The 23,959-nt window shown below is 46.7% G+C and overlaps 1 protein-coding gene across 2 annotated transcripts in view; it reads left to right on the plus strand.

The window, feature by feature from the left end:
* OXNAD1 (oxidoreductase NAD binding domain containing 1) overlaps window positions 1-19,329 on the plus strand; it is a 33,075-nt gene extending 13,746 nt beyond the window's left edge. For both annotated transcript variants that reach the window (XM_037143959.2, XM_037143960.2), the window contains 5 exons: window positions 3,401-3,507; window positions 9,430-9,571; window positions 17,060-17,302; window positions 18,029-18,137; window positions 18,811-19,329. In XM_037143959.2, the coding sequence (XP_036999854.2) occupies window positions 3,401-3,507; window positions 9,430-9,571; window positions 17,060-17,302; window positions 18,029-18,137; window positions 18,811-18,965 (756 nt within the window). In that variant the 3' untranslated portion in view covers window positions 18,966-19,329. The remainder of the gene's footprint in view (window positions 1-3,400; window positions 3,508-9,429; window positions 9,572-17,059; window positions 17,303-18,028; window positions 18,138-18,810) is intronic.
* Window positions 19,330-23,959: the final 4,630 nt, after the last annotated feature.

The raw sequence follows: 23,959 nt of genomic DNA on the forward strand, positions 1-23,959 counted from the left end.
CAGATGGAATAAGCCAGCTCTTGGCTGTGTTTCTACAGGTTATAATATTGAAAGGAAATAATGAGATTTACAAAATGAATATTTCTTCTTTGGAAAGTTAAGAAAAATGAGAGTAATAATGTAAGGGAGAGCCCTCTGATGATTCATTGTACTTGTCTTTGTAATAAGGTATTTACAGTTGAGTGTGTGGCAAACAGAGAAGATTGCTGTTCCCCCGTGGCGATCCCTGCCTTCCCTGACCTCTCCCACAGTTTTCAACATGAATCTACATTTTCTGTAGGGGTTCCCACCCCCTCACCCCCCTCCAGCTTTTTTTTTTTTTTTTTTTTTTTTGAGAAACAAAAGGCTCCTGAACTTCAAATTTGTTCGAGTTTTCATTTATTCTGCAAATACATCCTGAATCTTACTGTATGTTTGGCCTCCTGATTGATCTAGGAAGTTGATATAGATGTAAATTCTACCTAATACCTGGTCTCAGGAGGCTTGTGGTCTGTGTGGTTGGAAAGACATATTCATGCATAGTTATAATTACATTAACATGTGCTAAGTATGATAATCAAGGCAGGAACATTTTTTGGGTAGAGTTGAGAGGAGGGGAAGAGGAAAACCTTGGGCAGAAGGGAGGGGTCCATACTTGGGTGGGGCCTGGAAGGGGGGTAAGGGGTTGATAGACAGGGCTGAGGGAGCACAGTGCATGCTGCGGGACCTAGGCAGGGTTTGGGGAGGTAGGCAAGCCCCTGAGGATCAGCTAGTAGTCCAGTTTGGCTGGTAAACCAGTAGCACAGGGATCCAGGAGGAGCTTAAGCTGGTAGGAATTACAAAGGCCTTTTGGCATTTTTTGATATTTGCAGTTCAGTGTTAGAGAGCCCTTGAAGGTTTTTGAGCTGGAGAGTAACTCAGGAGGTCAGAGCATTAGCAGTATTCATCTCTTGGCTGCTTCGAGGGACACAAGAGGCCAAAGGAGCAGCGGTTCAACCGCAAAGAAAATCCGTGACTCAGGATGGTGGTGGGTGCATGGGGGAGAAAAGGACCTGAGCTAAATTCATGGAACTTGGCTGTGTTAGCGACATAATGTCTGGAAGAGGCAAAGTGCGCATGTGTACGTGTATGCGTACGCCAATTGAAAATGAATTTGACTTGACTGAGGTCAGGATGGGTCCAGAATTGAAATCCTGGTGACAGAAAGCCGAGACCGTGCGGGGCCCTCTGGGGGCAGGAGAAGCCTCCAGGGTGCCATGCCCCGGAAGTGCTTGCGAATGAACTGGTGCATTTAGTTGCTCACGTGAGCGTATCACGGGGACAGCACTAACCGGTGATTAAGCGCCAAGCAGTGCTGAGTTTGAATCCTGACCCTGCCGTCCCCGAGTCCTATTGAACAAGTTAGCAAACCTTTCTGTTTCCTTAACTGCAGAACAGAGGAATCCTGCTGTCTCTTGGGATATAATATGATTATTCCTATTAGCTGAATGTATTAATACGTGTAAAAGATTTAACCCAGTCTGTGGTGTACACCTGAGACAAATGCCACTCAGACGTGGCTGCTGTGACTCATCCAGGGAAGGGAAATCGAGAACCTGTGACTGGCAGAAAGGTAATGGTGAATTCAGGTGGGGGGGTTACTAGATTCGGGAATGCCTGAGGGCCTCAGCCAGGAGGTGGGAGAGGGAGCAGGAGGCGGGCAGTTTAGAGAAGGCTCCCACTGAGGAAGTGAGAGGGAAAGGAGACGGTCCAGGTAAAGGAGGGGCCGGAAGGCACCTGGAGGGTTCAACGTCAGCTGTCCCAGGCAAGGCCTGCGGGCCAGCAGCATTATCCATGCTTTGCACAGATCATCTCACTTAATCCTCCCAGCAACTCGTGAGGAAAGGGGTGGTTATTCCCATTTTACAGCCAAGGGGGGCGGGGTAGGTAGTAATGTGGCCGGAGTCACACAGCCGGCGGGTAAGTGGTGCAGCCAGGGTCACACTGCAGGAGGTCCATCCGTGGGGCCCTGGCTGTCACAGCCATACTGTGCTGTCCCCTTTTATTTTGTTGCTGAGTTGTTTGGGATGACCAGATGGCAGTAGCTATCATGTCTGGTCAAACAAGCTCTAGAGAGAACAACTGAATGTGAAGGAACAGGTGGGAGCTGAGGAGCAGTGTTTCGATGGGGGGGGGGGAGGACAAGCTTGAACAGGGCAGGCAGGGGGTAAATAGTGGAAAAGCACCCGCTCGCTCTCCAGGAGAGGAGAAAGAGAAATGGCAAATGCAGAGAAAGGGAGGCAAGGGGTTTCACAGGAGCGAGAGAAAGGAGAGCATTTTGTTTTGAGGGGGTGAGGGGGAGCACTGCCCATCCTGAGAATTTTCCAGCAGATTGCTAATGGTCTCCCACTGGTAGTTTGATTAGACCTAGTCCTGTTGGAGGAAAGGGGCTGAATGGGCTGGCATTAGAGTGGGAACATCATTGACCTTGAACAGATTTCTAAAGCATCCTTTGGTGGAGCCGTGAAGGTCACACGATCCAAGGAGAATGACCTTATTTTGGTCACCTGCTGTGATGTGATTTGCTGCCAGTGGAGTTGAACTGCACTAGGACGTTGAAGTCCTACCGCCCTTTTCCACTGTTGTGAAGATGTCCCAGGCTGAGGGAGGAAGAGAAACCAAAGACAGAGACACAAGAATGAAGCAGAGGCAGTTTGGGGTGCAAAGGCGTGGGTGGCACTGGCCTGAGGAGAGTCTAACTCAGACCTTTCTGGGGTTTTTAGAGGCCAGATGCCTCGTTGAGAACAGCGCTTCTCAGTGATGTCTCTTGTAGAGGGCTGCTGCTTTGAGGTGGTGGGCTGTTTGTATTTTGTAAAACAAAGACATAGGATACTAGTTTAATTTGCTGTTATTTGAGTCAATACATAATTTACTCTGAAATTGCTAAAATAAAGTTTTTAAGTGCGTACCTCTCATTTCTGAAGTTTGCTTGTCATGGATTTCTTGCGCATTCAGAACAAACGCAGGCTCATAGCTAACCGTGGGCCCCCCGTGGCGTAGGTCGTACTCATGGAGAAGTTAGACGCCAGGCGGGTGGTTTTCAGAGCTCCCCTTCCCTGAGCCATTCATTCTCAGAGTGCCGGCCTGGCTCGCGTGGCACATGCTAGGCATGCAACAAATAACCGCTTGTTGGATAGTCCCTTTAAGAGATGGTTTTTGTATGCACAGTAAAATTCAATTAGAATTTTAGCAAGCCTTTCAAAAATAAGATGTTCACCTGGTGGTAGGCAGAATTTTAAAGCAAAATATGCTTTACCTTGTTTTGCAATGTTTAAAACCACATTTTTGTAGATTTTCCACACACTTGAGTTACCGGAAAGCCGGGCCCCGGGCCTCACGTCGTGCACACACTAACCTCACCGCTGCCGTCTTTTGACTCAAGGTCGTGTCAGCCGCCAAGGTGTGTGGAGCAGCCCGAGAGTCGCCCTCCGTGAAGAGGCTCTGCCTGCTTGTTGCTGATAGAGACTTCACCTTTAAAGCCGGCCAGTGGTAAGTGGCTTTTCCGTTTCCTAAGTGTTCCCAGTGTTCAGGAAGGTGTCATCAGATAGAAGGGCTTATTTTTCTTTGTGGAAGGGACTTCTGTGACCAGCGGTTCCTCCCGAGGGGTGAGACTGCTGGACCCTCTCTGTCCGGGCGAGCTGTAGGCTGGAGCCTTGGATTTCTTTCCTGGCCTCAGTTTGGAGCCCACAACCCTCTCAGTCACACGTGAAACTTGCTGCCTTGAGTTTTTCAGATGGAAACAAAGAAGGTAGTTCTGGTCGTGGACCTGGTGGCCCTGATAATTCTGTAGGGTGGTTGCTAATAAAACCCACTGTAGTAATCTAATCCGGAGTTATGAGTTCAAAAATCAGGGTTCCTATATCAAATACAGAAGAAACACAGCGGGCCGAAAAGGGGAATGGCCGCATGTCACAGAGCTGACCGCCCCCAGCTGAGGTCCTGCACCACTTGAGTCCCGTCGGGGCCGACTTCACTGTCGGGACCCCCGTCGGGCCCAGCGCACCCCGCCCTCTCGAGTCTGCCCCTTCAGCTCTGAGGACCGGTCAGAGCGCTGACAGGGTGACATCCCTGCCACCCGTCCCACTGCCTGCGAAGGGCCTCACGGAGCTGCAGCGCAGGTCGAATTGTAAATAAACCAACTTGTGTTTCCTTAGGAAAGGTGTGTTTGGGTGTATGTTTCCTTTATTTAAATAAAGCATTCATTTCTAAATGAATTTCTGGCATGTCAATCTTGGAAGTATTTCTTAGGGTCACTTGACTAATTTTGGCAGTCCATCTGGAAATGTGGTTTTGTTGGAAGGAGGATGTGTGATAATAGCAAGTGTGATAATAGCAAGAGTTAGCAGTCTTGTGTTAATAGTTTGCCTTTGAATTTAGAACTAGAAAACAAGATGCTGATTGCAATAATTTGCGTTTGTGAAGCAATTTACTGCAATCTCTGCACATGTTCAGTGATACATATTAAATGCATGTGGGCTGTTTGGGGGGGCAGGCAACATTTTTACCCTTCAAAACTAGTTGAGCAGTTATTACACTGACAAATGGAAACTCTAATTGTAACGATCCGTCTTTCCCTATTTCCCTTCTGTGGGAGCGTTTGTGTCCTGTGGGCAGCGTTGTCTCCGTGCCTCTGACTCCGGATTGTGCCAGGACTCGGTCCCCAGTCCTCAGGGTCCTGATTAGAACAAGCCCGTGCCTCGGTTTATGGTGCCGTGCCCATGGTGTGCCTGCAGACCGTGGTCGCCTGATGAGGGGAGTCATCATCCTCCCAGGGTGTGCGCAGACACAGGGTCCCATGTGGTCCTCAGGGTGAAATCAGGGTCGGAGTCACACATCCCTTGTCAGCGAGGGGCTGTAGGTGTGTCACTGATGGTAGGACTGGTTCCAGCACGTGCCTGGCCGATTCCTGCCTCAGAGGGCAGGTGTGGGCAGGGGGGGGGGTCGTCTCTGCCTGTTTAGTGATGACCCGTTCCCTGCCGGGTGTCCCTCAGCACTCATTCCTGGCACCTGGATGCTCCCCCTTTGAAAGATTGCTCCCTTAGCACTGGCGTGCTGCACAGCTGTGGGGGCTGTTTCTCTGGATATTTGACTTCATGGTGACAGAATGGCCGTGTGCTTAGGTTGGTGGTGCCCACTCCTTCCGTGCTGTGGCTGGGATGGCTTGCGCTCTCGGCTCTCTTGGATTCTCAGCGTGGTGGTGAGCACCATGTGGGGCTTTGGAGAAGATGGCAAGGTTAGGGAGAGGCAGGGTGTATGGCTGCTGTGCGGTTTGCCTGGTTAGGGTTGTCAGTGGGCTGCCGCTTAGAGATACAGGAGGGGAGTGCCCGGGGGCTTATCTTTGGTGTGGGAAATTGGGCCGTGATCTTAGGTCTGAGTTCTTGACCTCCTCTGGCACCTGCCAGATTCTGAGCAGGAGGCTCCAGACCTGCCTTAGTGCTCTGGAGCTTTGGGCATGGATCCCAGAGATGCCTTCAACGCAGATGAGAGTTCGGCCTCCAGGGCTCTTCCCGTGCTGCACCGTGTTCTTACTGGGCCCTCCAGCGGGGACTGGCGCCTGTACTGGAAACCAGTCCCAAGAACTCAAGTAAGCCACTCCAGAGAGACAGGCCAAAAGAGGAAGCTGCCTCCAAACTACTTTGGGTTCTCTCACCAGTAGGTCCATCACTTAGCACCTAACTCCTCGGTGAGTCCTGCTTTTGACCTTCTCGGAATTCCTCCGTCCTGGGGCTGGAGATTGGGACTCGCCCTCTGGAGTTTGCCACCGACTGCCCTCCAGCAGCGTGTGAGTGCCGGAGTTCCCAGATTCAGGGTTCCTCGTGGTGCCCACCACTGCATCCCCCGGGGGAGGCCGTATCCCAGTGCCCCACGCCCAGGGCGCCGGAGTCCGCCCGGCTCATGTGTCACTTCTCTTCTGCCTGCTGGGTCTGTGACCTGGGCGGTTTCTTCCTTTCTCTGGGCTGCAGTTTCTGCATCTTTAAAGAGCAAATAGTAATACTCCTGTGTTTGGGGATATGTCAAGCATCTAGCACAATTCCTAATATTTAACTTCATTAGTTTTTGTTTTTTTTTTTGTCGGAGCCAATTGTTTACTCGGTTAGAGATCATTTGTGCTGGTGAGGCCCAGGGGACAGCTTCCAATTCAGTTCCTTGGCCAACTCTGCAGCGAACCTGTCGGTTGCAGGAGCAGCAGGCCAAGCAGGAGAGGCTGAGCGTGTCTCACTGTCATGCTGCCCCCGTGTGTGCAATGGGTGGTGCTCGCTCCACACTGGGGCTGCCGCAGGACGCTGCCTGGGGGGGAGGCACGGGAAGAGGGGAGAGAGAAAGGCATGTCTCTGACTTCATACAACATAGTTTTTGTGCTTCAAAGTGACTGGACAGTCCCAAGAGAAGGAGGAAACAGGGGAGAAAGTAGAGAAGTAAGACTGTGCTTCCCCGCCAGCACAGGCGCTGTGTGTAGTGTGTACAACCTGTGTGACCACGTGCCCTGCCTCCCACGTGACCACCCACGGAAAGTGCGGCCCTCTGGGTCAGTCTGTCCTCTTCCGTCGCTCGTCCGGTGAGCACTGTGTGTCCTCTAAGACTCCTCTGTGAAGTCTTCCTTAATTCCTCTTCCCTACTGGATTTGACTATTCAGCTGGTCTTCTCCTCACCCTCCCAACTGCTCCCCACCCCCCCAAACAGATTTTTTAAAAGTAAAACGGTGGCCTTATCAGTATTTTCATGATAAAAGCAGGTTCACATATGCTGGCATGTGTGAAGAAATCTACGCTAAGTACAAGTACTTCTGGACAGATTTCAAAGGATGAGCATTTTCTTTCTGCCAGGCAGGCTTTGTCATAGCCCATTTAATTGTATGTGTTTGTTAATTTTCCTCTCATTAGGATGAATTTATTTAGGGCAGGAACCGAGACATACTCCCATCTTTATTTCCGGTGCAAAGCGTACTGTCTGCACGTTGTGGGCAGGGGCCGTCTATGGCGTGTGCCCTGGACGTGAGTGTGGGACTCTGAGGACCATGGCTGAGGACTGAAGGATTTGGAGATCTCATGGGAAAGCCTCGTCATTTGGCCCTGGTTTTCATGCCTGCTGTGAGCTGGGCACTGGGGCTGCATCTGTGGGCAGGACAGGGCAGCCTGGAGTGTCACAGTGGGCTGCAGATCTGTGTGGTTCACGCAAAACTGGGCTCTTTCTCTCAACCCTTCGTGTACTCATGCATCTGGAGGTGCAGTGGGTGCCTTAGCTCTCAGCTCCGACAGTGCTAATCCTGCAAGGATATGTGTGTGTGTGTAAAGCAGTTCTTTCTTGGGCAGATGTTTTATTAAATATGTGTTTTGCCTTTTTCTTAAATCTATTTAAATGAGGTTTTTATGTCATTTAAATTCTTCTGTAACGTTTATTGAAGGAGTCCTTTTTTTTTCTAAAAGTGTCTTTCCAAAGTTTCTGGAGAAGGGTTTCCTTTCACTCACCTGAGAATGGTCCTTACCAACATCAAGCAGCAGAGGGCGCTATAGTTCTGGAGATGAAGCCATAAAGTAGCTCATTGATGTGTTTTTTTTTTAATGTGGAAGCTGTGGAGATGCTATATAACTCCTCTGTGAAAGCATATAGCAAGCATCTTTGTTAATAAATGTTAACTACAGCCTTTTAAAATTTGTGTCTTGTCTGAAATGAAAGGGAAATTAAGATGTTCATGGGAAACAGTCAAGTAAATATAGGCAAAAGCAGGCTAGGGACCGTTTCTGGAGTACTTCCAGTCCAGAACTGGTTTTTTAAGACTGTAAAAAATGACCGGATATTTAAGGTCATAGATCAAAAGAAAACATCTTTTAAGGTCATAGATCCAATCAGTAGAGGACATCATGTGCTTTTCACGTAAGCTACTGGTAGGAAAACAACCGGGGGAAAATGGTACTTTACTTTGCTCCTTGGTGGCTGCGACACATCAAGACTGGATGTGTGTGTTTCCTAGACATGGAGAGGAGAATTTTCTTGTGGTCCCAGGTTTTAAAAAATTTTTCTTCCTTTGGAATGTGATGAAGTTTGCTGCATTTCCTAGGACCCCACCAAAAAAAGGGTTCCCGTGGCATAGTTATTGAAGGCCTGAAACTTCCAACTGTTCTAGTTGGTAGGAGTATGGTTAGAAGAAAAGAAACATAAGATTTTTGTAACTTAGAAAGCCACATCAGCCTATTGGTTAGTTATATGCCAGTGAGTTTTTGTTGTCTTTTTCACCTTTTAAAACTGTTTTCTTTAGACCCACTTTACATATAAAATTCACTCAGTTTAAAGTATAAAATTTGCCTATTTTTATAGATTGTTCATTGCTCGTGTACAGAAATACACTTGATCTTTTTTATTGATCTTGTATCGTGCATCCTTATTTGTCTCGTTAATTAGTTTTATTATCTTCTTAGTAAATTACTCAGAATTTTCTGTGTAAAACATCGTGTCTTCTGCAACTTCTTTCTCTCCAGTCTGGATGCTATTTCTTCCTCCCGCCCTCCCTTCCTTCCTCTTTCCCTTAATTGCCTTAATCAGAACCTGTATTACAGTGCTGAGCAGATCTACGGGGAGCGGACACCCTCGTCTTATTTCTGTTCTCAGCAGGGAACTCCCACCATTAAATGTGGTGTTAGCTGTGGGTATTTTGTAGATGTCCTTTATCAGGTCAAGTAAGTTCCCACTTATTCCTAGTTTGTTGAGTATTTTTATTATGTAAGGGTGTTGAATTTTTTTCAAATGCCTTTTTTGCATCTGTTGAGATGGTCATTGGGCTTTGTCTTTTATTCTAAGTGGTGTATTTCATTGATTGCTCTTCAGATGTTAAACCAACCTTGTATTCCTGGGATTTTTGCATCTCTATTTATAAGCAGTGTTGATCTATAGTTTCTTTTCTTGTGATAACTTTCTGGGGGTTGGGTGTCAGGGTAATAGTAATAGTGACCTTGCGGAATGAATTAGGAAGTGGGTTTTTTCTCCTATTTTTTTTGGAAGAGTTTGTGGAAGATTAGTATTATTCTTTAAAGGTTTGGTGGAATTCACAAGTGATACCACCTGATCACATCCTTTTTTTGTGGGAAGTTTTAAAATTAGTAATTCAGTTAATTTTTTATGGGCCTGTTCAGATTTTCTCTTTCTTTTTGAGTCCAATTTGGTAGTTGTGTCTTTCTGAGACATTTATCCATTTCACCTAAGTTGTCTAGTTTTTGGTCAAAAAGTTGTTCACAGAATTCCTTTATAATCTTTTATTTTTGTAAGGTTGGTGATGATATCCCTCCTTTCATTTTTGACTTTAGTAATGTTCTCTTTTTTTCTTTCTTAGTCTAGCTAAAAGTTTGTCAGTTTTGTTTACCTGACTGCCTACTTTTAAAATTGCTTCAACAGTAATATTTTACTTGTCTTTCCTTTTAGGATTGATTTCTTTATCCCAGGAGTCTCTGTGGCTGGTGGGTTCTCAATATGCTCCAGCCCCCGCCTGCTAGAACAAGAGAGAATAATAGAATTGGCAGTGAAGTATACGAACCACCCTCCTGCTCTGTGGATTCACAATCAGGTGAGCAAATCTCTGTTTAAATTTGCAGGCTAGGACATCGCCGCCTCCAGCAGAATCTGTGTCGGGATCAATCTGAGAAACCTAGGCCCAAGTGAGAAGGGTGCATGCTCACAAAGAGCCTCCTTGCATCCAGAATTCCAAGAAATCAAAGAAGCAGAACCCTTTTGGTGCATTAAAGATGACTCGATACTTCAGGATCTGGAAATTTCCTCTGGGTCACCAGACAGTATTTATCTGAATATACTATAAGAGTAAAACATTTTACTTTACATGTAAGGTTTTGATTGGCTCTTTGTACGGCTTGTAATAGTAGGTCTACAGATCAGACTCTTTTTGTCCTAATTGTCCTAAATAAAGGGAACGGAACCATCATTCCATCATTATTTGGAGGGAAGACCGTCCCTGTTATACACTGCTCGTGCCCAGACCTGAGCGCTACTAACCTTGTGTTGCCATCCCCTCTTTGCCTCAGTCTCTCGAGAGTTCTTCACACGGGACTTGGAGGGGGAATCAACATTGGCTATTGATAACTCATGCTTCCTCAGGGGACCCAGACGCAGCCCTGCGTAAGCTGCACAGTCATTGCCTGTTAGAACTGTGATAACAAAGGATGCACTCAGGGCAGGCCAGTCATTTGTCATTTTAGTTTTTGACCCGTGTGTTTTTTATTGCCATCTCTTTCACTTCTTGGGTGTGTCTGCTGTATTTACCAACAGCCCGTCCCACCCCAGGCATTTTCTTAGCCCCTTTAACCAAAAAGGACTGAACTGGTACAAATATTGGAGATGTAGAAGAACTGATCTTAAAATATATGGTGAAGGGCAAAGGAACTTGAATAGCTAAAACAGTTTTGAAAAAGAAGACTAAAATGGGAGGAATCATATTACTCAAATTTAAAGTTAAAGTGAAGCTACAGTAATCAAAACAGTGTGGTATTGGTATAAGGAGAGGCACGCAGATCAGTGGAAGAAAGAGTTCAGAAATAAACGGACATACATATGGCCGTTTGATTTTTGACAAAGGTGCTAAAGAAAGTCAGTGGAGAAAGGGTAACCCTTTCAATAAATAGTATTCAAACAGTCGTCTGTCCAAATTTAGACCCACAAAAAAATAACCCCTCATACTTTATATTCAGTGTTAAATCAGAAGAGGTTGTGGACCTAAGTCTAAAACATGAAACCATACAAGCTTTAGAAGAAAGCGCAGGAAATATTCTGCACTTGAGCATGGGCAGAGAGTTCTTAGACATGACACCAAAAGCAAGATCCACAAAAGTTTGATAGACTTAAACAAAATTGTTTTTTCAAAAGACACTTAACAATTAAAAAAAACAAGTTGCAGACTAGGAGAAAGTATTTGCAATTTAGACACCCAGCAAAGAATTTGTATCTAGAATATATAAAGAACTCTCAAAAATCAATAAAAACAACAAACACAATATAAAAATGGTGAAAGGATTAAAGAGACACTTTAGTGAAAAGGATAAGGATGGCAAATAAGAAACGAAAAGGTGTTTAACATCTTTTAACATTAATCATTAGGGAAATGCAGAGTAAAGCCATTTGTAGTGGGATATCTCTACAGACCTATTAGAATGACTAAAATTAAAATGTTGATAAGGCCAAGTGCTAACAAGGTTGTGGAGCAAGTATAAATCTGTCGTATTGCTATCAGGAATGCAAAATACTGTGGCCATTCTGGGAGGCATTTTGGCAGTTTCGTATGAAATTAAATGTCCACGTACCATAGGACCCTGCAGTACCACTCCTGGGTCTTCATACCAGAGACAGGAAAGTTCTGTTCATGTAAAAACCTGTACCTGAATGTGCATAGCAGTTCTACTCATAATTATCAAACACTGGAAACACCCCAGATATCCCTCAATAGGTGTATGGATAAACAGTGATGTTTTCATACACTGGGTTGTTACTTAGCAGTAAAAACAGAAGAACTATTTACTGACAGCCCCCAACAGCGTGGGTGGGTGACGCTGAGAGGCACGTGTTGAGTGAAGGAAGCTCGTCTGGAAGGTTAGGTATTGCGTGGCCTCATTGGATGTCCCCTCTGGGAAACAAAAGTGCGGTGGCAGAGACCAGATCGGCAGTCGGCAGGGGTGAGGTGTGGGAGGGCCGTGAGCATGAAGGGACAGCACGGGGGACTTTTTTTGGGGGGGGTGAGGGAACTTTTTTTAACTTTGATTCTGGTGGTAGTTACACAGATCTATGTTATGTATGTGTTAAAATTCACTGAACTGTGCACCAAAAGTAGTTGTGCTGTAAAATAATTTTAAAATTAAAGGATTTTTAGATCTGTGGGGCAACACCATAGATGTTCTTCGGGTGGTTAACATGACAAGATGTGTATGTTCAGAATAACCCCTCGTTGCCTGCCCCGGCAGTTCCATCGTAAATGTGCCGTGCCACATTTTTATCCTGTGACCTCTGCGTCCTTCCTTCAGTGTGACCTCAGCCTCCTTGTTCCTTTTTAGATCCTCTGGATTTTCACCCGTCACTCTTTCCAGGCTACATTCCGAGCCTCTAAAAGATGCTGCAGGGGTGGGACGAGCAAGGTGTTCACGTGCCCAGTGCTCGCTGTTCCGATGAGCTTGGCCACCCGGCCCCCAGTGCACGAGCCCCTGCGGTTGTCAGCCTCCCACGTGACCTGACCTGGTCCTGGTCCATAGCTCCCTGTGTGGTTTCATGCCTCATTGGCATTTCAGTGGAGGAACTTATTCTTAGAGGCTGTTGAAAATCTCCAAGCCGCGTTGCTTGAATGCACATCCTAATTGTAGTGCTTGCTCCGCTCTGCCCAGTGGGAATTGCAGACGGCCTTTATGGAGTCAGATTTTTCTTGGAACCATTCTCAGGTGGCTGTGTTCCTCCCGAGAATTTGTCTTATTAAGCTGTGAGAGTGGACAATGGAGGCACGTGAGCGTCCGGGTGGCAGCAGGCTGCTCTGTTGGGACGTGGGATGAAGTGCCATAAACGTCTTCCTTTATTTTATCTGCTTTGGCTCAAACTCCTGGCAGGGTAGAGGGTTCTAGACAGCTATTGTGCCTCTGCTCCAGTTGCTGTGGGAAAGTTGTTTATTTCGCAAGGAGAAAATCCATACTCAAATTAGATACATGGCTGTGTAATTGAAGGTAGTGTCCTTTTACTCACTTTCATATTGTGCTGTACAGACTGTGAGCCTCGTGTCCATGCTACCCCAGCAGCTTTTATTGATCAACAGAAGACAAAGATGGCTTTTGATTCTTTCCAGATGCTAGCAAATTAGAAGATAGATCTCCTGAAGATTATTTTGTCACTAAGGAGACGACAGGTTTCTTGAGTATTATCTTTCCCTGGAGCACGATTTCTTGCCAACTTTAGGGTTGAAAATACTGCGGTTTCTAAAAACAATAACCTAAAGGCTTTGTTTGTTGTCATTACTAAGCATGCTGAGATGACCATTTGAGGAGATTTTCCCTCTCATTTCATAGTCTCCTTTACTCTTAGATTCTCACAGATAAAGAGATCAGTGCACGGGTGAACGAGAGGGGGAGGCAGGGTGTAGAGAGAGTAAATCCGCTGCCATTGTCAGGCAGAGACTCTTGTATCATAAAGTCTTGTTTTTCAGACTTGAAAGGAAGGAGTATTTCATAGCATTTGGGTAGACCATTCAGGGGCCTGCATTTGAGTTCTCACTAACAGATTGCTCCCTTGCTGCTAATTTCTTTTGTCAAAAATGAAAACTGCTTATCATCCTCATGTAAAAATCTGCGTATTTAAAGTAGTTAAGTTCAGCCTTTTTTTCCCCTCAGAGAAAGGATTTTCATTCATTTAGCAGTGCTTTACCAATAAGGACCTGCTTTGTGAATTCAAATAATGTTTCGTTTTTTTCTTAGAGTTTCTCTTTGAGTAACTCTTACTTAAACGGTGGAGCCTCAACAGCTTCACTGCGTGAGGTCAGGAAGTACTTCCTGCCGTGCCCAGTGCCAGGCGTGGGTGCTGGAGGTCTGGTCTTTGGGGGCATGCGGTGCGTTACTGCTTCTTAGCGGGGAGTTTATTTGGTCGATGTATGTCAGGAGTGTGTAGTGGAACAAACCTACTCTTTCAATGTAAATTTCTTTCTCGATTCTGGTTTATTCAGTAACAGGAAAGAAGGAAGCGGCACCCCCAGCGCTTTTCCTTTTATAGCTGCAGTGAATGCAGTGCCCTCCACTGTGGAGCTCAGTTCCCACAGGGAGTTATCCCCACGTGTGTCAGGTAGCACCCACCACGGCCTGCGGGCTGAGCGGCACAGGTGTGGGGACCTGTTGTCCAGATGCGGCCACAGAGGCTCAGGGAAATAGAGGGGCTTGCTGGATTTCATGGGGGCTGTGATCGAAAGTGTCTTCTGCCTCCCAGATTACTGCATTTTTTCTCCAGACTACACATTCTCAACCCTGTTAGATCCAATTGCCCTTTCTAGAACTACCCTGAAACAAAATCCAAAGCTAATGTAATCAACACATTAAAATTTTTTTTAGCAAATACAGTTTATTGCACAAAATTTAAGCAGTTCCCAAGCACGCTTAAAATGATACAAAAATAAACATGCATTTTAAAATGACCACTTGTGCCCTGGCTGGGTTGCTCAGTTGGTTGGAGCATCATCTTCGAACACCAAAGGGTTCGATTCTTGGTCAGGGCACATCCCTAGGCTGCAGGTTTGATCCCCGGTTGGGGTGTGGATGGGAGGCAACCAGTTGATGTCTCTCACATCAGTGTTTCTCTCTTCCCTGCCTCTGTGTCTAAAATCAATTGACATGTCCTTGGGTGAGGATTAAAAAACCCAAACACAAACAAAACATAAATAATAAATAGGTAAATAAAATTAGTGTGTTTTACATAGTAACACTTTTCCCCTGAGCCTGAGGACTTCCTTTTATGGGGAACTTTTTAAATAGAAGTGAATAACTTAAAACCACCAAGTTTTCTAAGACCCTCTAAGACCCAGGGGGCAAACACAAGGTCCGAGGGCCAGATCCAGCCGGGCCGCAGCACTGAGTGAGCTCCTTGTCCCTAGTTAAGGGGTAGTTACATTTATACGGTTCTGAAATTGCATTCGGCCCTTTGAAGGCAACCGTGAAGCCAATGTGGCCCCCGGTGAAAATGAGTTTGACACCCTTGCTCTAAAACATGACCCTCAGGATCCTATTGTAACCTGAGGCCACCACACATGGGATTCTCCTGGGATGTGGTCACTGGACATGCGTGAATAAGGCTGGGTGTCTCACATGTCACAGCTCTGTCCACATGGCGAGGGTCCCTAAAGAAGGGACGTTTCTCTTCAGACACGCTGGTCTTTCTCACTGCCAGAAATCTTTACAGACCACATTTAATTTTTGTTAAGAAAGATACTCATGAAGTAGAAGTGTATGTCAAGGTGACTTTGCAGAACTTTAGACCAAGAAAGGTCTAAGGTGCCAGGGGCTTAGAGAGACTGTAACCAAATCGCAGGTTTGGCTGCCTGCCATAGGGGGAGCCAGGCTCTTGCGACAGGTGCTGGTGCAAAAGGAAAGAGGTTTATTCAGGTGCCATAAGCTGGGAGAATGGCGGGCTCCTGTCTCAAAGACCATCCCCCTTCCTTGCTGAAGCCCGGTGCAGGGGCTCCTTTTCTGTCCCATTACCTTGTTAGATTTTAGGTCTCTCGGGCCCTGTCTGTCCATCCTTCTAGCCTTTGCTGCACTCAGTGCACCTCCCCCACCCTGTCTTGGCCAGTTCCGGAAACTCCCTGCTGCTACCCAACTGTCCATGTTAACAAGACGTCCTAGTGAAATTTAAAACAAAAAGTGATTCTACAAGTGTAACACAAAGGAGAAATAAAGGGAAGTGATTCATAACCAGATATAATGTAGTTCGTTATATAAACAGTTGGGCACATCTAAACTAGGAGATGCACGAGAATGACATAGTCGGATGGCTTTTCCTCAGGGTAGGATCGCCATGAACACACTGTCCACAGATGCGGGTGGTCCAGGTTGTTGTATGTTGAAGGACCACAGACACATTACCAGCTGGGATTCCAGAATAGTGAATATGCTTGGTAAAATTGTTTTTTTTAAAGATTTTATTGATTTATTTTTAGAGGGGAAGGGAGGGAGAAAGAGAGGGAATGAAACATTATTGTGTGGTTGCCTCTCACATGCCCCCTACTGGGGACCTGGCCTGCAACCCAGACTGTGTCCTGACTGGGAATCGGAACCAGTGACCCTTTGGTTCCCAGGCCAGCAGTCAATCCACTGAGCCACACCCGCCAGAGCGCTGGGTGAAATTCCGAGTACCACAAAGTACAGTTGGCACGGTGGCTACATTCTAGAAAATTGAGACTATGTTAGATCTGTTAAACCCACAAAACTTTGAGGTTTTTTTTTGTAAAATGAGTTGGAGCCTAGTCTCAGATCATGACAAACCAGTTTTCACCTGTACATGTACGTCCCCTGGGTCACTCAGGAGTCTGAGCTGGGCACTGCAGAGAATGGTGTGCTGCTAAACCGGCTCTGAGTGAAAAAAGCTCTGCTTTGTACGTTGGCTGATTTCTGTGAACACTCGCACAATGGCTGATGTCAGACTAGCAGTAGATACTGGCTCACGAAATTCCTGCACATTCAGCCGTCAGCTTAGTAGGCGCCTTCTCCAGGATACCGCTAACTGCCTAGGACACCTGGCATCTCTGGTCCTAAATGCCAGTTGGGCCCTCGAAATTATGGCAATGGAAAAGTGTCATACAAGTTTTCAAAAGAGCTCCCTCAGGGGCAGTATCTCCCCTGTGAAGAAAACAGTGCACTCAGCTCCAATGGGATTTCTGGGGTAAGTGACCTCACAGAACAGTGGGTACTTTTTGTGGGTAGGTGTATGTAGTGCTCACCCCCCAGTGTGAAGCCTCAGGTTTCCTGTTCTTGCTGCTCTGGGGAGGAGGGAACAGGACTGCATGGTGCTGCCTGCTGGCCGCTGGCCTCGGTCTGTGGGGCAAGTCTGGCTGTGCCCTGTTGGCGACCAGGAGGAAGCCCCCGGCACCCGCACTCCTCAGCTCTAAGGAGCCCAGGGCAGCTGCAGTTAGTGCCACTTGCCCCATGCCGCCTCCCTCAGCTCCGTGGCTTTGATCAGAGCAGGAGCGCCTCTCAGAAGAGGAAACTCCTACTTAAGAGCTGGCCCCTGTGTCTCTTCACAACCCAGTTCCTTACTGACGCAGTTAACAAATGGCCACATTATTCAAGCGGGTCTTTTTTAAAGCCTCAGTACCGAAGCGGCTGTGAGTGTGGATCACAAGGCAGAGTAGCAAATGGTCTGTGTAATGGCCAAGTGGAATCAGTTCACAGGGCCCCGGGAACCTTGAGAGCAAGCTGTAAAAATAGTCCTGATACTGATAAAAATGCTGGAGGTAGACGCAGTCGTTTTTACTAAAGAACATTGAGTTTAAGACCTGTGCTACAAAGGACTCAAGGATCTTTTCTTTCCTGCCTAGTGTACACTTGATTCTGAAGTGGCCGTGAGAGTGGGTGGAGAGTTCTACTTTGACCCTCAGCCTGCAGACGCCTCCAGGAACCTCGTGTTGATTGCAGGAGGAGTCGGAATTAACCCTCTGCTTTCCATCCTGCGGCACTCAGCGGATCTCCACAGAGAACGGGCAAACAAAGGGAGTGGATATGAGATAGGAACGATAAAGCTGTTCTATAGTGCAAAAAATACCAGCGAACTCCTTTTTAAGGTAAGGGAGAAAGGTATGTTTTGTAGCCTGCTGTGAGCAAACTTGTTGTGGTACCAGTTGTCCACAGAACCTTCCTCTCTCAGTTCTGTCTTCTCTGCAATAGTTTAATCTGATCATGTTCAAGGGAGAACCAACCAGCACATCTTGCCAGCTGAGGAGGCTCCCAGTGATGGGACAGGACAGGCCAGGGCAGGCCTGGGGGCTGGAGCATGGAGGTGGAGGGACTGCAAGGTCGCCACAGAGTCAGGAGACGCACCGGTGGGCTCCCAGGTTGCAGGGGTAGGTGAGACGGTGCAGACCCAGCTGGGTCACTGAAACCCCCCACAGTTGCATCTGCTGACACGAAGTGCATTTGATGGAGGCAGCTTTCACTCCGGATTGCTTTGCAGCTGCAAGGATGAACAAAAGAACAGAAACAGTTAAAAGACACAACTGTGGTCAGTGAAACTGCTGCTTAATTGCCAAAGCTTGAGAAAAAGGAAAAAGAAAAAACTCCCGGAGAGTTAGTAATATGCTTGTTAGCATATTCAGATTTCAATTAAAGCCAAATAGGCCTCTGTACTCTGAATGCTCTGGCCTGCTAGGCTGCAAACAATATCTCTCTAAGTGGAGAGCGAGAGCGGCAGACGTGTGTAGAATGGGAGGCGAGGTTGGGCGTCCGTGGTTGTGCACATCTGGTTTGATTTGTTAAAGTTGTAGTGTGACCAAGTATGTTTGACATTCCAGAAAAATATCCTTGATTTAGTAAATGAATTTCCTGAGAAGATTGCATGCAGTTTGCATGTTACAAAGCAAACTACACAAATCAGTGCCGAACTCCAGCCATACATCACGGGTGAGTCCCCTAAAGCTATTTTGACTATCTCCAGGTAGTTGGTGGGTGTGCCAGTTGGTTGAATATAGACGCTTTATTCTTTGGAGTTGCTGGCTGGGGATATCACTACCTGGGGAATTGAGAAGTGATTCATCATGGAAAAATAAGGAGGGATTTAGTCGGATTTACTTAATATGTCCAGTTTTTCTGCTGCCCATATTAAAAATTTACTTTCCACATTTTTTAGGGGGGCCTTTGCATCATCACTGTAGCATGCATGCAAAGAATTTATATTCCAGCCTTGACAGAATCGATGCCATTTGCCATCAATGGTCATTTAAATTACTTGTGGTTTCTCCTGCCTGGAAGGGTTTTTCACGAAAACAGTTTCTTTACTGCGCTGAAGGCAGTTTTGAATCTCTATCAAAGAGCAGTAAGTTCATGCTCTTCTCCGAAGAGGGCATTACGATCAGCTTCCCGCTTTACTTGCCGTAAGTTGAGGAAGCCTGGAGACGGGCCATGCTGGAGACTGGCCCCAGGTGCCAGCAGGGGCCGTCGTGTGAATGGCTCAAGACGGGACTCACTGAGCTTGAGTTACTGAAAGTCAGCACCGTTGTGGAGTTGCAGTGAGTCGCTCCGTCTCTCAGTACAAATGCGTCTGGCTTAATTTGGTGTTTATTCTCTTTCTTGGTAGAAGGAAGAATAACAGAGAAGGAGATAAGAGATCATATTTCCAAAGAGACTTTGTTCTATATTTGTGGTCCACCTCCGATGACCGACTTTTTCTCCAAGCAACTAGCAAATAGCCACGTGCCCAAAGAACACATCTGCTTTGAGAAGTGGTGGTAGGGAGCGGGCCACGGCGGAAGGGAGGAGGTAGTGAGATTCCCTCTGGACAGGAAGACTTTATGTTCTGCGATTTGTGCCAAGATGAATTTCCCTCTACTTCGTCTGTTTTTTTAAAAGGCCACGAACTGTGACTTGCTGGAGAATAAAAGAAAAACCACCTGACAGACTTCAGTGATAAACTTTTTGCAAAGACTTCATCAGTTAAACTACTTTTGTATTGATTTTCCTTTATTAATACTGTTTGATTGTCTCATGATGTACCTTGAATTGGTCAGTATAGATTTCTGTAAGTATATAGACATATATTTATTTAATCATATGAAAATGTGATTTCGTGTGTGAAATAAAAGCTATTTTTAAATTATCTGACAGCAGCCTATATATCTTTATTCAATAAATTTACAATTTAAACACATTCTTAATAACGTTACTTTGAAAGCATTTTTACTTTAAGACACAGTTGACCTTACCAAGGCCTGCAGCCTGGCTCCTTCAGGCCAGCCAGGTCGGGTTTTGAAACTGAAAATGGTCAGGAAAACCACTGCTTTCGGGAATTGAATATCCAGCGTATTTACTTAATGTGTTAAAGACTGTCCTAAGTATGTCTCCTGACTAATCGTTAGTTTCGTCTCAAATGAAACCTTTCTGTGTTCCATGTCCTGGCTGCCCGCCTTAACACTGCATGTAGGAGGTGGCTTCTCGTTGGGGACAAAGGCACTGGTGACCACTGTGTCCACGGTGGACTGGGTGGGCCGGCTGTGGAAATGTGCTTAGGATTGCTTAGGGGTATAGCGCCGTTCCCCAGTCCTGCCTCTCTGCCTTTATTTCACTCCTTTGGCCCCGTCGTCTCTGGCCTTAGCAGCAACTCCTCAGTACATACTTGTTGAATGACTGAAAGAAAACACCAATGACTAACTCCTGGCTGAGCCTGGGTGGGGAGGCCACCCCCAGGGCAGGAGAGAGAACACCACGCAGACTGATCCCAAGGCTGCTCGGGTGAAACTGCTAGAAAGCAGATGGTAGTTCTTATCCTTGTTTGGACTTTTAAATCCAAAAGAAATCTGTGGGTCAAGGCCAGGCTGGGCCATCCTTTCTTGACAAGCAGTCTTGGGCTGAAGGCTGCCTGCATGGAGAACGCTGTGAGGACGCAGGGAGTCTGGAAGAAGGACAGATCAGTGCTGGGGACACAGGAGCTCCAGTGGGGAGACAGGGCGCCCCCGGGGCTCTGGCTGCCGGCCTCATGGGACCCCAGAGTTCCGCATGCTTTTGACAGTCCCCTCACCTGACTTACAGGCCTGACGATGGTCCACAGTGCTGTTCCGGCCTCTGCCCTGTTTTGAATTCTGTCAAGTTTTAAGCAGAGATCATTTGTCAGCTATTTCTGCTGTTTTTTCCAATTGCAGTTGACATTCAATATCTTTTTATGTTTCTGATGTATGGCATAGTGGTTAGACAGTTCTATAATTTATGAAGTAATTCCCCCCTGTTCCCTATGCTGTGCTTTATATCCCGTGAGTATTTGGTGACTGCCGATTTGTACTGCTTAATCCCCTCACCTTTTTCCCCCAGCCCCCCAACCCCCCCCCATCTGGCAACCATCAGTTTGTTCTCTGTATTTATCACTCTGTTTCAGTTCATTTATTTTGTTATTTAGATTCCACATATAAGTGAAATCGCATGGTATTTGTTGTTCTCTGTTTGACTTATTTCACTTAGCATGACGCCCCTAACGTCCAGTTCCTGATATGGATTCAGTGGGAAGGAAGAGGGGCCATCGACCTGGTGGGGGTGTCAGCATCCACTCCAGGCAACGAGCATCGGCGTTTCAGAGGGAAGGGGACTGTCAAAAGCTCTGGCCACTCTAAGGAGCCCTGACTCGTCACTTGACTCCAAAGTGTCCAGGCTGAGGGCTGGGCTGTAGGGCTGGGTACTCAAGAGCATGGAGGCAAAGCAGGATGTGATTCAGGGAAGTAGGAGTAGCGAGGCTCTTCTGCCGCCTGGGCAAAGGCCTCTGGCGGGGGAGGGGACACAGGGTGTGGAGCAAGTGGCTCCCCGGGCCTTCCTGTGTTTGGGAGTGGGGTGCAGGGTGAGCGTCTTCAGTGCCCACTGCCTCCGTCCACCCAACACCATGGCCTGTGCGCCTGCTGTTGTCACAGAGCAAGGGCCACTCGTCCTCGAGATCCCAGCTCTGTCCACCACCCTGCTGGAGACACTGTCATCATCTGAAAACTGCTGAGATGGGCCAGGTCGTGACCGTCACCTGAACTGGAGTTCCTTCCAGCTCTGTTTCTGGGCCTTAGTGCTGAACAGTGTCTCTGGTGTGCTGGCCGAGAGTGTCCTGTTGCTCTCGCTTACCAGGACAGTCAAGGTCTCTTTGGTACTCACATTGAACTAACTGCAGCCAGGGCGCCTCGGAATTTGTATTGTGGTGCCTGAGTGTGTAGACTGGAGAGAGCCTCCCAGCCCGACTGCCTGCGCTCAAATCTCAGCTCTGCCACTCACTAGGGAGATGATCTGTAGCAAGTCACTTAGCTGCATTGTGCCTCAGTTTGTCACTGCACATGCGTGTGCACACACGCACCTGCAGATGATACTTCCTACCCCATTGGGCTGTTAACGAGGTTGAAATACGGTAACATACATGAAGTACCTGGCAGAATGCTGCCTGAGTGTGTGATTAACATGCTGTTCCTTGTCCTATGGCTTAGGTTTTGTTCACTAACCTGCAGCGCTCATGTGGTTAGGGCCCGTTTTGTTCAGTGCCGTGCTTGGCACAGACTAGGTACTTAATAATGTTTCTTTTGTGGGTGAATGGGCCTGTGTGGAGCTGATGAGCTGTACTGAAGGAATTCTTAAGGATTCTTCTGAGCCTATGGGTGCAAGAAAAGATGATTCTTCTTGTAACACGAGACGCCTTCACATACTCAAGAGATTGCTTAAGCCGACATAGGAGTCCTTCTCAAGTTTTGACAGTTAGTATGAGCGCCAGTGCTCACCAGAAAGTGGACCAAATACCTGGTCTTTCCTGAGTAGTCCACCATCAGAGGGGCTCTGGGAGGCCCAGAGCCCTACCTCACCAACAGGGGGCCTGAAAGTGGACATCCGGTTGGAGATCAGGATGTTGTTCTCCGAGACCCTGGTTTTAGTCAGTAGCTCCTAGTTTACAAAAGAAATCTTAGGAAAGTTTTCAAACACACACTGAAGTAGAGCAGACAGCAAAACGAGCTTCTGTGTCTCCACTAACCAGCCTCAGCGATTATCAACAGTGCGATGTTCAGTTTCCTCCGCCCTCGACTTCCCTGGGTTTGTTGTTGCCTGGTCTCGTTGAAGCAATTCCTAGAAATCCTGTTATTGTACCTGTCGTTCAGCTTGTATCTCCAACCGATACATCACCTGAACACGACCACGGGGCTGACACCACCCTCAGCACAAGTAACAGTGGCTCCTTAGTATCAGCTGAGACCTTTCTGTGTGTTTTCCCCAAGTCCACACGTTGCACTTGGTTGACACGTCTTTTACGTTCCTTTTACGAGATAGCACTTTCTTTCCACTGCTCACACACACGCACGTCACTCTGCCCCCATCGAATACTTGTCGAAGAGGCTGCATCATTTGTCCCTGAGGACTTGCCCCCAGTTTGAACCCGGCTTACTTTACCCTCAGCGTGTCATTTAGCATCACCCTCTATCCTCAGTGTCACGTAAACTGGTAGTTAGACCTAGAGCTCATTTAGAGTCAGATTCGAGATTTTTTTTTGCGGGGCTGCATCGTGAGTGTTGTGTACTTCCTGTTTCCCACGTGAGGAGGCACATGGTGTCTGAATGTCTCACCTGCAGTGTTACTGAGGTTGATCAGCAGGTTCAGCTTTTGTCAGCCTGATCCATCCAATACAAAGCTGTCGACCTCTTACCTAATTATTTTAGCAGCTGTCAATCATGGCTCGTACCTACCATTTTATTAAGGATTAGTTGTCCGTTTCTATCATTTTCCTGCATGTATTTTTACCTGCGATTGTTCTGTAGAGACCTCTCCCTCATTGACTTTGCCCTGAGATGGTTAGGAGCAGGAAAGGCAGAATCAATGCTTGATTCTCATCCTTTTGTAAAATCAATTAGCCTGCTATGAGTTGGGGCCCTGGCAACCTCCAGAGATGGGCAGATTTTTTAAAGTATCACTATGAACTCATGGCTTTTACGCATCGATTGTTTTTGTCCCTTATGGTCAGTGTTTGACGTTCACCTCATTTCAGGTTGCTCCTGCTGTTAGTGTTCCGTGCTGAGTCATGGGGGCAGGTAGGGCTATTAGAGTTACAAAAAGTGCTTTAACAAACAGGAAGGAGGGAAAGAAGTTGAATGCGGTGTCAGGAAGCCACTCTAAGAAGGTGTCTCAAGGAAGAATGAGTAGTCAGCTGTGTCATGCTGCTGCTAGGACAAGAGACGTGAGTTCTGCTCTTTAGCAACTGGAAGGTCATTGGTGATCTTGATAAGATGGATGTTAAGAGTGAGAATGTTGGAGTGGGTTTAAGAGCAGCTGGGAGGAAATAAGTTGTAATGAGTGAATATAGGTAGTCGTGTCAAATAATTTAACTCTCGTTTGGAGGGAAGAAGAAAAATGGGATGGTAGCTGGAAAGAGACGTGGTGGTAAGAGAACTCTATTTTTTTTTTTGCTCATGTTTAAAAATTTGTGTTTCAAACTTCTTATTGTGAAATAATTTTAGATTTATAGAAGACTTGCAAAGAGAGGACAGTGTTCCCATATACCCCTTACATAGCCATGTAAGATGGTGTATTTATGAAAACTAAAGACAGCTAAGTTGACACAAGACTGTTAACTAAAGCACAGTTGCTGTTTTTTAAAGATGGGTGAGAATAGACTGTATGACAAACTCTCAGGAGGCATTCAGTGGGACTTCAGTTGGGGCGGAGACGACCTTTTCTGGAGGACGATAAACTTGTTAACTGTCATTGATTGAACGTCTACAATGTGCAGTCAC

The sequence above is a fragment of the Artibeus jamaicensis genome, unplaced genomic scaffold (genome assembly GCF_021234435.1).
Source record: "Artibeus jamaicensis isolate MK-2021 breed Jamaican fruit bat unplaced genomic scaffold, CSHL_Jam_final contig_519, whole genome shotgun sequence".
NCBI lineage: Eukaryota > Metazoa > Chordata > Mammalia > Chiroptera > Phyllostomidae > Artibeus > Artibeus jamaicensis.